Here is a 12339-nt window from a genome sequence, read left to right as displayed (position 1 = left end):
ACTCGCCGCAACTAGAGAAAGCCCTCGCACAGAAACGAAGACCCAACACAGCCAAAAATAAAATTAAAAAGAAAAAAAAAAAAGGTAAGGCTCTTGACACAGATTATTAACAGCTCTCCAGAAAGGTTGTATCTCACACCCCTCGTAGCAATGAAGGCACAGGCCTGCTTTGTGCCAACTTCACCGATTTTAAGAAAGTGCATTTTAAAGAGCATCGCTAAGTTGACAGGTAGCATGTTTCAACTTTCAATTCTTCACATGTGATCGGAGGACATCTCAGGCTTCCTGGACAGCTTGTCTCACCGATCGGCTCATCCCCACCCACTGTGTTTCCCATGTAGACATTTTCTTCTTAGTTATTTTGTTTATGATCTTTCAGACATACAGACATTTACAATTTCAAGGCTTAGCTTAAAACGTGTCACCTGAGAGAGAGCTGGCACCTTCTTAGCTTAGGCACCTGGGACCATTTGCAATAATTTGGGGTGTTTGGGTCCCCACAGTCCTATACGTTCTAGCCCCAACTGAGTGGGAGGGTGGGGCTGTGGTTGGGGAGTCTCCAGGGAGACTTTCCTTCATTCCCGTCCCGTTCAGAGCCAAGTCTCAGAGAAGCAAGAATCCACACGCCCAGCTCTCTGTCTGTCAGGCTTGCTTGCTTGGGTTCAGGGGTCCTGACTCACGCAGAGAGTGTTTCTCACTCAACACCCACCTGCTCAGGCTCCAGGCTCTCTTTGGTGCCCTGCGCCAGGCTGTCTGCACTTGGGGGCTGCCCACCCCCCCAGCAGGAGCCAGCGGCTGCCCTCAGGGCCAGCACCAGTTCCATGCTGGCTACTCCTTGAAGAGTCCACAAATTTAGAAAATCCACTTTCCATGTCCATGGTGTGTGTGTGTGCCTGTGTGTGTGTGGCGGGGGCTGCATGTACCACATGGGGGAGGACGAGGGGGGCCTCACTGAGCACTTAGTTGTCATCCTGCAGAAACAGAAGGATACTGCAGATTTTATGGGACAGTCCCTGGTCTTTCCCCAGGTATTCGAGATTGTCGATTTGAGATATTCTTTAGCATGTCAAGATGAATGTTCTCTTATTTCTAGATTATTAAGAGTAGGGTTGGTTCTTCCTTTCTATTAAACTCAGGAGAAGCTACTGAATCTCTTAAGACCCCCCGTGCCTTGATGGCGCTGGTTTACTGCTAGGCTGTTACAACAACAGTGAGCAGGGAGGAGTGAACACAGCTGCCCTGACTTTGGGGGCCTGGCTGCAGGGCCGCCCCTGGCTGGCATCTGGAGCTTGGCTCCTGCAAGCTGGAGCTGTGTCTCCGGGGCCAGCCTGCCAAGACTGCCTGCACCAACCACATGATGCGCGGTGAGCACTGGCTGTCCTTCCGGGATCTGGAGTTTTGGTGGGGCAGAGGGTGCCTCCACCACCCGCCCCAGTAAAAACCTTGGGCCTGGGCTTCCGTCAGCTCCTGGAGGGAGGCGGGCCCTGCGGGGCTCCGGTGGGGAGGCGGGCCCTGCGGGGCTCCTGGAGGGAGGCGGGCCCTGCGGGGCTCCGGTGGGGAGGGTGTGAGGAGACGCTCATCAACGCCCTTCCTAAGCCATTCATTTAACGTTACCATTGGTTCCTTCACCGCATTTTATCATAAGCTGACTTTATTTTTCCATCTCTAACTTCTTCAGTTAAAGAGTTACCAGGCTTTTTAAAAAAATGTGTTTAAATAATAAAAGGCATTTCGCCCATGAATTTGTTTACAAGCCCAGCACAGGCCACACCCCACACATTTTTTTTTCCCCTTTGCAGGTCACCAATTTTTAGGGCGTTTCGAATATTTTGTGATGGGCCTGATTGAGGTTCATTGATAGAAAAAGGGAACCAAGAACTGCAAATGTGAACTTTACAGACAGTAAAGAGGAGTCTATAAGGTCCCATATGTTTTTTTTTTTTTTTTTTTTTTGCGGTACGCGGGCCTCTCACTGTCGTGGCCTCTCCCGCCGCAGAGCACAGGCTCCGGACGCGCAGGCTCAGCGGCCACGGCTCACGGGCCCAGCCGCTCCGCGGCATGTGGGATCCTCCCGGACCGGGGCGCGAACCCGTGTCCTCTGCATGGTCAGGCGGACTCTCAACCACTGCGCCACCAGGGAAGCCCCGTCCCATATGTTTTTAAATTTATTCTATAATTACAGGATCACTTTCATCTTCACCCGTGTACTCTGAAGAGGGCTCTCTAATTTCCAAACGCTTGATTTCTCAGGTTTAACTTGATTATCTAATTTTAAAGGATTATGCTCGGCAAATGCAGTCCGTACTATTCCGGTTTTTCAGATTTTGACAGTTTTTATGGTCTAGATCAGATGATTAATTTTGTAAATGCTCCACAAACTCTTAAAAACAGATGCATCTCTGTACGATTCAGATCCTACCCAGAGCTTTTAAGCCGTCAGACCCACAGCAGCCTCGTTTTTTATCCTGATCAAATATTCTGAGCCTCCTCCTAAGGCTGCTCCATTCGATGTCTTTCTGTTTGTAAAGTTTTAGACTCAGGTTTAACCTGCAGACAGAGGAAGACTTTGACAAAGTGAGACATGGACCACCGCGTCCAACACCCCAGAGCCTCTGCCAGACAATGTCTAACAGCAGAGGCACCTCGGAGCCACGGGCCGCACTGTGGACCGTAGCCGCTTCCCCCTCGAAGTCAACGGGAAGTCGGCCAACCTCGCTGTCCCCGAGTCTGCCCACCCGTCCCTCTGGGTTCCACGTGTCTCACACCCTGTGGGCGTGTCCACCTCCCCACCCCTCTGCCTCCCACCCCAGGTCCGTCTCCGCCCCCTTAGGGCTCCTCCTCCAGCCTTACGGCCCCGCCTCCTACGGCACCAGTCCCGTTCCCACCCCTGGCTCCCCCACGCCCTCTCAGGCTCCTCTCCTGACCACCACCCACACCCCGACCCCGCACGCTCAGCCTTACTTCCCTTGCAGAGCAGGCCGGTACATGATCCACTCCAGATCCGGGTCCTTGGTTCTAGCTTCCCAACCTGCTCCCCCACCTGATTTATTACTCCCATCCCTGACCCCTGGCCTCACAATACACAAAGCGCTGCTGTCCCCGCCCAGTCCACCCCCGGCCAGCCCAGCCCCTCGCGGGTGGAAACGGAGTCTCGTGACAGACAGCACAGGGGCCGGTGCAGAGGGAGGGCCTGAGGGGACATCAGAGGGGCCAGGGACATCAGAGCAGAAAGACGCCTCCCCCTGGGCGCGGCCCCTGCCTGTCCCCACCTGGTCCCCACCGAGCGGCAACCTGCGATCACAGGGGACAAGGGGAAGGGCCTGCGCGAGAGGAGGCCCCGGCGCCAGGGGCGCGGGGCACGGCAGCCACCGCTCACACACTGAGCTCCCTCCGTGGACCGGCGGGGCCCTACAGCCGGCCTCACCCCGGGCTCACGGCCTCCCGGGGCTGGCGGCCACCACGCACGCACGGGAAGCCGTTTCTCCCCATGAGGCTCGTCGCTCATCAACCAATATGCAGCAGCCGGTTACCTTCTCAGAAACATTTACAGACCTCTGAGTTCCCGAGGTCCCCGCAGAGACGGTCCCTGATTTCACTGGAAGTTCCACGCTCTGTTCACCATAAATTAATTGCTTTGTCTACTCTGAAAAACAAAGCACTACATGCTGCTGCCTCTTTTGCATCTAAGGGACTTGGCCTCTTCTAAATCCAGAAGCACGATGCCAGCTCCTACGTGGGGAGAAACTTCGATGTCACAAAGCACGTCTGCAGCCACGCTGCCGGGTCACACCCCCCGGGAGGCAGTGGGGTAGGAATGGTCCCCCCCGGGTGCTGCCCTCCCCACCAAGCAGCAGGGCCAGGGCGAACCAGGCTCCGCGGGCTGTGAATGAGGACCAGGGGGGCCGCCCGGGGGCTGTCGGACCCCCGATGTCCTGGGACACCAGGTCAAACTAAGCAGCTCAGACTCTGGGGGGATAAACTAGAATGATTTTCTAGGGTCGCGCATTACCAACTGTTTTATAAGCTGCCCTTATGAATCAGCCAAAGAGCCCGGTAAGGCCAGCACCCCCAGCGTACCTGCATCCCCGCCGGAGAGGAGGAGCGATCAGGGGCACGCGGCAGCTCTGGCTCAGGACCTGCGCCCAGCCCTTCAAAGGCATCTTCAGCCACGTGCACCCATCCCCTCTGGGCCCCAAGTTCTTACCGTGGGACACCCCACAGGGGGCAGGGACCAGGTCGGCGTGCCAGCCGCACCGCCAGGGGACACAAGACTGGGCACAGGGGGGCTCCTTCCCCCACAGGCCCTACGGAATCTGGTTAGAAAAAGGCAGCCAGGGAGAATCAGGCTGCGGGCGCTGAGGCTGGGACGCCCGTGGCTGGCGGGGTGGGGACAGGGGGCTGGGGGAAGAGGCCGGCTTCGGACACCCAGGGTGCGGCGCCTGCGGGCTGCATTCGGGCAGAGCCGGGGACCCGTCACCTGCAGGACGGATGGCACAAGGTCTGCCCGGGGGACAGCGAATCCTCGGGGAAAAGCACAAGGTCCCTGGGGCACCAGACCAGGGCAGGGGTGACCGTCCACTCCGGGAGGTGCCTGCCTCCAACCAGACGACCCAGCGACCCTCCCGGAGGTCCACAGAACTGGACGCAACCAGACCCCTGGTCTGGGCAGGTCTCGGAAGCCGAAGCACACGAGGAGAGGCGGGACCCCGACTTCACTGAGCTTTTGGGCACTGGGCGCGGGGAGCCAAGCCCAAGCCCCGCCGCCAAAAGCACCCACGCCGCTGGGCGTGCTGAACGCTAGGAGGGCTCTGTCTTTCTCCTGAAGACGCCCCTCAGGAAACGACCGTTCCCGCGGAGAAGGCACAGCGGCGTGCCAACTCCCAAGGGGCAAATCACGATTCTGCAGAGAGTGAGGGCCTTTAAAGCCTGTTCCGCGGATGCTCCACTGTGGGACTCTCACGCTGTCTTCCGTGCGCACAGAATCGTGTTCCTAAAATGCCACAATTGCACACGCGATTGCCCCGTGCCCACCAGGCTCCAAAGGTGCTTTATTTCATTTGTTTTCTCTTCTTGTTTACTTTCCCATTCAGTTCAATTCCCCACAACGCGGTGTGTTCACAACCCGCCCTGCATCCAACCCCATGACATCCCGGCCTGAGTCCATCCTGAGTTTGGGGGAGAATCAACCTCACGGCCCCTCCGAGTTCTGGCGCTCCGGCTGCTGCGCTGCGCTTGTCCCCTGGCCTCGGTGCGCCTCGAGTTAAGAGAGCAGGGCCCTGAGGGGGCCAGCAAAGCGTTCTAAGCAGCCGCCTAGTAGCGCCCTCCAGTTACAACAGGGCAGCGTCTCTGGCCAGACAGCAACACGAGGGCGCTGGGCAAAGGGGCTCATCTTCACGTCTCCCCAGGCCACCGGGGACGCAGTCACGTCAGGTGGGGCGGCCACACTGCGGGGCCCTGGACAGCCCTCCACGGGCTCCTGCGCGTGGGGCGGGAAGACAGGAAGGCCAAGCGGGGCGGCCCAGCACCACCCACCCGTGGGCACCTCCTCCCACCCAGCTCGGGGACCCTCGCGTCCAGGGCTGCTGCTAGCGGCCCTGGACCCTGACGGCACCGTCCCCGTTTGCGAAGCAGGAGGAAGAAATGGAGGGCAGGACCCTCTGCACGAGGTCACGACCAGCTTCAGGTTCTTGTGCCCGGCCGGGACTCACGCCGGCGGGCAAGGGCCATTTCTCGGGCACACGAGGCTCAGGGGCCGCCCAGCGCTGGGGGTCACGAGCGGTTCCTGGGACGATGACGAGCCTTGGGCTCAGCGCACTCCCTTCACCCTTTCCGAACCACCGCCCCCCACCAGCTGCGGGCCCTGCGAGGGCAGTGACGTCTGGCTGGGGCCTCCCGGAACCGTTTCCCCAACCAGAGAAGCCCCGGCGTAACTGAGGCAGCGACACCTGAGCCACCGTCAGCGTGGGGGACTCGGGCACCTGCGTCACCTGTCGTCCAGGTGAGAGCTGGCCGGGCGCAGGTGTGGACGCTGGCCCTGGTCACCGGGGAGGCGGGGCCCCTCTCCTTTCCAACCAACGGCCCGGCCGGCCTGCGGGCTCCCCTGCACCTCCATGGACAGCGGGCCCTCGGGGGGCCCCGTCGGCCGCCCGCGGTCACCCCCCGTCACTCGGCGACACAGGCCGGCGCCGGGCAGGAGGCTGCCTTCTCCCCAGTTCACAGACAGCAACCGGAGGTGGGAAGAGGCAGGGCAGGGGGAAGGCGCCCTGCAGCCCGGCTCCCGCAGGGCGGCTCCCGCGGGCACGGCTGGCCCGCGCTGACAGCAGGGCAGGAGCCGGGATGAGAAAGGCACCAGGTCTCCCCGTCCAGCACCTCGGGGCGGGGCAGGCTGGGCTCTGCTGGCCCGGGCACAGGCCCTCCCCGTCCAGCGTCTCCTGGTGGCCGAGACGGAAAGCGCCTGGGCGCTGCGGCAGGGCTGGGTGGCTCCCCACGGCCCGCGGCGGGTGGAGCGGGGTCCTCAGAGGGTCTGACAAGCACGGGAGTTGAGGGACCACGGGCCAAACGAGCTGCCCAGTGTCACCACACTGTGGCCTGGGACAACAGGGCCTCCTTCCCTGTCCCCTCACCTGAAAGACGAGGGGCTCGAGGAGGTGAAGCAGCCAGAGAGTGACCCCCAGCCAGTGAGGGGCAGCGCCTGGTCCCTGGTCCCCTCCGCCGGTGTCTCCTCACTGCACCCCAGGCGGCCCGCCCTGCCAGGGGTCAACACCGCCCACAGTACCACCGCGCAAGGCACACCTGGGGGCGGGGACGGGGCGGGGCCTCGGCCCACCTGGAGCCCCTGGGTCGAGCACAGAGCCTCTGATGGACGGGGGCGGGTGTAGCTCTCCCACGGAACCGCTGAGGAAACGTGGCTCAGAGAGGCTAAGCAACCAGCCCTGGGTCACACAGCTGCCAAGTGCCGGGCAGCCAGGCCACGTGGTCACGCGGCCAGCCCCTTCCCCAACGCCCCACGGCTGTCACGAGGCTCCCAGGAGCCCCCGGGCCATTCTGCTGAGGACACACACCGGCCGGCTCAGGGGGTATCTCCCGGAGTCCATGACAGCACGTTTAATGAGGCCAGCATCGGCAGAGCCCAGGCCCCACGTGATCTGTGCCCTCGGCCGGGGAGTCTCAGGCGGCAGGTCAGCGGTGACCACAGGCCGCCCGTCTCCAAGCTCCTCCACAGATAACCCTGTGAACTAAATCTAATACACCCCTCTCCCAGCAGCAAATCACACTCGGGTTCTTCCGAAAAGGCATTTACTTACTTGAAAATCTCTTTCTCCCAGTATTTCTTTCCTCCACCTCACGAGAAAAGCAGCACACACGTACAAGTGGAAATGCGCGAAGCCCTCGGGTTCCGACTGCAAGAGAGAACAGCCGAGAAGGTCAGCGTGCAGCCCAGACAGGCCGGCCGGGAACACGGAGCGGGGCCGGCTTGCTCGCTTTTTTACTCGAGGCCTTCGTCTCTAATTCTCATCTCATTAAAATAAGGACAATTTTCCCTCTAATCGGGCCACGGGACACAGTGCATGTGCCCGGCGACCGGGTGCCCGTTTGCTTTCTCGCACGGATGATGGGCAGCAACGATAAGAGGCCAGTCCGAGGGGCCCCCATTCGACGCACCCCGTGAGAAGGGACCCGTTTTCCCCACGGAGGCCGATCACTCAGCCCTGAACGAAAGGCAAGAGCAGAGCAGGCGTCCGGCCCGGGCACGGCCCGGAAACGACGCTGACCGGAAGCGTGGGGCAGCGAGGCTGCTGCGTTCCCCGCGAGTGTGGTCACCTGCGCCCCTCCTCGCTGCTTCCTGTGCTGCCAGGGCAGACCTGGCAGTGGGTAGGGTGGGGAGCGGCAGGCCCAGGGAGATGGGACGGGAGACCACGGAAATCAGAAAATCCCAGCTTGTTAGTGAGTCGGGACAAGGGGGTACAGCACAGCCGTGAAAAGAGGTCAGACGCCAGATGGCTCGACGCTTGAGCCAACAAAACATGCTGATGAACGTGGGACCTAAGGGGGAGGGGAGAGAGAGGAGCCAAGGACAACACCAACGTCCCTGGCCTGGACAAGCGCAGAGAGGAAGCCGCCGCTTCCTAAGAGGAGGGAAGGTTTGTGGGAAAGGGCGCAGGAGGAAGTGTGCTGATGGGAAGGTTGTGAGTCTGTCCCGTGGACGCACACCTGCTAGGCCTCCGAGTGGAGCCGTCAGGCAGGCGGTGGGGCAGGTGAGTCCAGGGTGTGTCACCGAGTCCAAGCCTGCTCTGCTCGCCGCACGACAGGCCAATCAATCGGAGACGAGGTGCTGAGGCGGGGAATAGGACTTTATTTGGAAAGCCGGCGGACCGAGGAGACGGCGGACTCGTGTCCTTGTAAAACCATCTTATCGGGGCCTGGACGCCCGTTTCCTTTAGAGCACAGAGAGGAGGAGGAGATGAGAAGTAAAGTGAAACGGCCGTAAGTTTTGCAAATACCACCTGGAATAATGGCCAGCCTCAGGGAGGGGATGTGTTGATGTCTTCTTTCTTGTAGCCAGCCATCCACAGGTGGAACAGGGTCCGGATGTTTCCCTGAACAAAGGCACTTTGGTTTAACATTCAGGGGGGCAGGGCTCCCCGAGGCAGGCCATCATGTAGAGACAGTATCCTTTCAGTGAACAAAAGCAGCGGAAAACAAAGGTTACAGTAAAAGAAACAGATGCAACACGTAATCAGGATTGGCTCTTCCCTGTTACAAGTGCAAGAGGATGGCCCCACGGTCCAGGCCACAGGTTTACACTGAGGGCCTAACGGGACTGAGCAGGGAGCTGGGAGGAGTCACAGGAGAGTGTGAGGTGCTGCCAGAGGGTCAGGTAACAGGAGCCCGGGGAGGTGACTGACCCCTGGGTTGAGCCACACGGAGGTCACTGGCAGGTCACACCGCCCGGAGTGTTAGAGGGTGCTGAGGAGAAAAGCCAGAGACGGGAGTGTGCTTCTGCGTCTCACTGCCCCGTGCTGGCTGAACTGGCATCGGCGTGTTGAGCAGAACTGCCGCAGTGTGGCGGCATCCTTGCCTTCTGCTTCCTGACTTAACAGCGACCCGACCGCTGCTTTGCACATTTCGTGCCGGAGAAGGAAGCTGTTTTGCACTAGAACTCTGTGTAGATAACGCGTAGCAGGTTAGGACAGTGCCCTCCTATTCCTAATTTACTAGAGCTCTTATGGATGGTTACAGAATTTCATCAGATGCTTTTCCTGAATCAACTGAGACAATAAGATCGTTTTCCTTTAATCTGTCTGTGAATGTGGTGAATTACATTAGTATCAGAGTTTCTTTCATGTTGAACCAACCTTGCATTCCTGGGAAACTCAATTTGGTCACAGTACGTTATATTTTTTAATCACAGCTGGGCCCTGTTTGCTGATCTTTCATTTAGGATTTCTGCTCTCACACTTACAGAAAACTGGCCTCTCATGTTCCCTTCTAGAACCATCCTTGTCTACTTTAATCATGAAGGTTGTGTTTGTCTCTTTCCTCCTCCTCTTCTCTTCTCAGAGTCTGTACGAGACTGGGATATCTGTCCTTCGAAAGTTGGCTAGAAATGGGCTGGGCATGATGTCTTCTTTGTGGAAAGGTCTGTATTCCTGATTCAATTTCCATATGATTATAAAACACTTCAGACTTTTAAAATTTCTTGAAAACTTTTCTTTTTATAGGAATTTGCCACCTAAGTTTTCAAGGTTGCTCCTAATATTCTATTTTTCTTTGAACCTCTGCTGCATTTGCAGCATCTAGACATTTCTTCTAAAATCATTATCCTTCTCGAAATGCAACCTTTAGAAGATCCTCTAATGAGAGGTCTTTTGGCAGTAAACCCTTTCAGCTGTCATCTAAAGATGTCTTTACTTCATTCTCATTCTTGAAAGAACTGTTGGTTATTACTTTTAAAGATGTTAAAAATGACATCTTTTGGCCTCCACTGTTTAATGCTATGAATGTATTTGTCATTCCCTTGTAGGAAATCAAACTTTTCTTTCTGGTTGCTTTTGAGATACCCTCTTTGTCTTGGATGTTTTGCATTTTCCTTATAATATTTATTCTGCTAGAGCTATCCTGAGAATGGGTTGCTTTCATCAGTTTTGGAAAACTGTCATCCATTACCTCCTATCGAACATCCATCTGCCCCCTGCCATTCTCTGCATTTTCTCAGAACCCAGGTTAGGCAGGTGTGAGGTCTTTTCACTCTGCTCTCCATTTCACTTAACCTCTCTTTTTATACGTTCCATCTCTTTGTTTGCCTGCGAGAATTACTTTCTTCAAATCTTTCCTCCAATTTACTAGTCATCTCTTCAACTGTATCACAATTCCCGTTTAACTCACCTATTAAATTTGAAACTTGCTTCTTTTCTCAGACCTGCTTTGTAAATTATGAGTTTCCCTTTCCTCCTTCTTTTTCATTCACTATGTTCCTCTTTATCACTTTCAACATGTTATTTTCTAGCACATCTCAGATAACTTTAAAGTCTGTAGTCTTTGTAGATCTCTTTCTTGCAGCTTGTTTTCTCTGCTGAGTCTTGCTCTTAGTGGCCTGCTTCCTTGTACTTTAGTGATTTTCCCCTTCTTGGAGCTTATGTTTGATGAAATAAAATTATTTTTAAGGCAGGACAAAAAATGTTTTAACATAAAATTCTCTCTGCCAGTCTGGGCCACTACCCCTCTTTAGTGTGCACTGTGCACCTACGCTACACATGAACCTGTCCTCCCAAAGGACACGGGCATGCCTGCTCCATCACAGAGAGCAATTTCCTCCTGGCGCCAGCAAGGTAACTCCTTAGGACATAACATTTCTTAATCCTGTAAGGGGTCAGGATGACCTACTACTTGCCTTGTACGTGCAGATCTGGACTATGTAAACTGTCAATACGTCATCTGATGGAGTACTACTCCTTCTCTAGAAAATGTATATAACTGTGCTTTAACTTCTAACGGGAGGAATAGTCCTCAGAGCTTTCTGAAAGACTGTCTCCCAGGTTATTATCCTCAGGTTGGCTCAAATAAAATTCTCCATTTCTTTCTTAGATTGACTATTAATTTTTCGTCGACATGTTCCTTGGAACTTTTATGTTGGAATTCTTTGAGGCGTGTATCAAAAAGGGTTTTCTTTGGGGAAAAAAAAACTTTGTGCTTGCTTCTGCCAGAGCCTAAAGGCACTATTATCCCAAGACTACTTTCAACTAAATTTTCAGCTTGAAATTCTGTAAGACAAGTAATATGAATTGGGACTCCAAACTCGTGGGAATGCAGGACTGTGGTTAGATATTCCGAAGAGAGGTGTTTTCCTTCCTTTTTCCTCAACTTCCATGGCCAAGGCCAAGAAAGGCAAACAGCAGCACCTGTTCAGTCCCTGGACAGGCTCCAGGTTTGTCTCCTGCCTGAGGCTCTTTACAACCAGGCAGAAGGCCCTGGAAATTAATTGGCAGGTGCCCCTGGGTGAAGGCCTGCTTTGATGTTGCTCCCTTATCTCTCTCGATTTACATTTTCTCGAGATTTCTCCTATACCATAGTCTCTCTTCCTTTGCAGTTACGCGTTTGAAAAATACACCAGCAGCCTTCACTGTACCCTGTGATGGAGGGGCCTCTTAATTTGCTTAACAACCTTTATTTAACCAGGAAGTGCAGAGGTCAGCCTCAGGCCAGCCCTGGGACCCATCCTCACTCGGAATTCAGGAGGTTGGGCTGTGAATCCTGTGTCCCCGTAAGGTACCCCCAGCCGGCGAGCGGAGCGCAGTATAAGCCACGCGTTCACAGGAACACAGCATTCGGGGAAAATGGAGTTTTACAGCTTCACTTAAGTAGATTATTTGTCTTCGATGACTTGGTAAATTATATTAAAATAGCAATTTAGGGCTTCCCTGGTGGCGCAGCGGTTGGGAGTCCGCCTGCCGATGCAGGGGACACGGGTTCGTGCCCCGGTCCGGGAGGATCCCACGTGCCGCAGAGCGGCTGGGCCCGTGAGCCGTGGCCGGCTGAGCCGCGCATCCGGAGCCTGTGCTCCGCAACGGGAGAGGCCACAACAGTGAGAGGCCCGCGTACCGCAACAAACAAACAAACAAACAAACACTACAGAGAAATAAAACAGAATTAAAATCTGAAAAACTACAAGTTTTCAAGAACAAATTTTTCAAGTAAAACTGCATCAGATCTTTTGAAATACTGTGAATTCCCCCAATATGAGATATGTTTTATTCAAGGATAAATCTTGAAGAATTCATTAAGGATTTTCGCAGCGGGAGAGGCCACAACGGTGAGAGGCCCGCGTACCGCCAAAAAAAA

General features: G+C 55.7%; 1 protein-coding gene across 1 annotated transcript in view; it reads right to left on the bottom strand.

Moving 5' to 3' along the window:
- The window catches only part of TBC1D22A (TBC1 domain family member 22A), a 299657-nt gene that overhangs the window by 32115 nt on the left and 255203 nt on the right, over positions 1 to 12339 (bottom strand). The window contains exon 12 of the mRNA XM_028491478.1: positions 7305 to 7400. Coding sequence (XP_028347279.1) covers positions 7305 to 7400 — 96 coding nt within the window. The remainder of the gene's footprint in view (positions 1 to 7304; positions 7401 to 12339) is intronic.

This window comes from Physeter macrocephalus, chromosome 6, assembly GCF_002837175.3.
Source record: "Physeter macrocephalus isolate SW-GA chromosome 6, ASM283717v5, whole genome shotgun sequence".
NCBI lineage: Eukaryota > Metazoa > Chordata > Mammalia > Artiodactyla > Physeteridae > Physeter > Physeter macrocephalus.
This window is presented reverse-complemented; position numbering and strand designations above follow the sequence as displayed.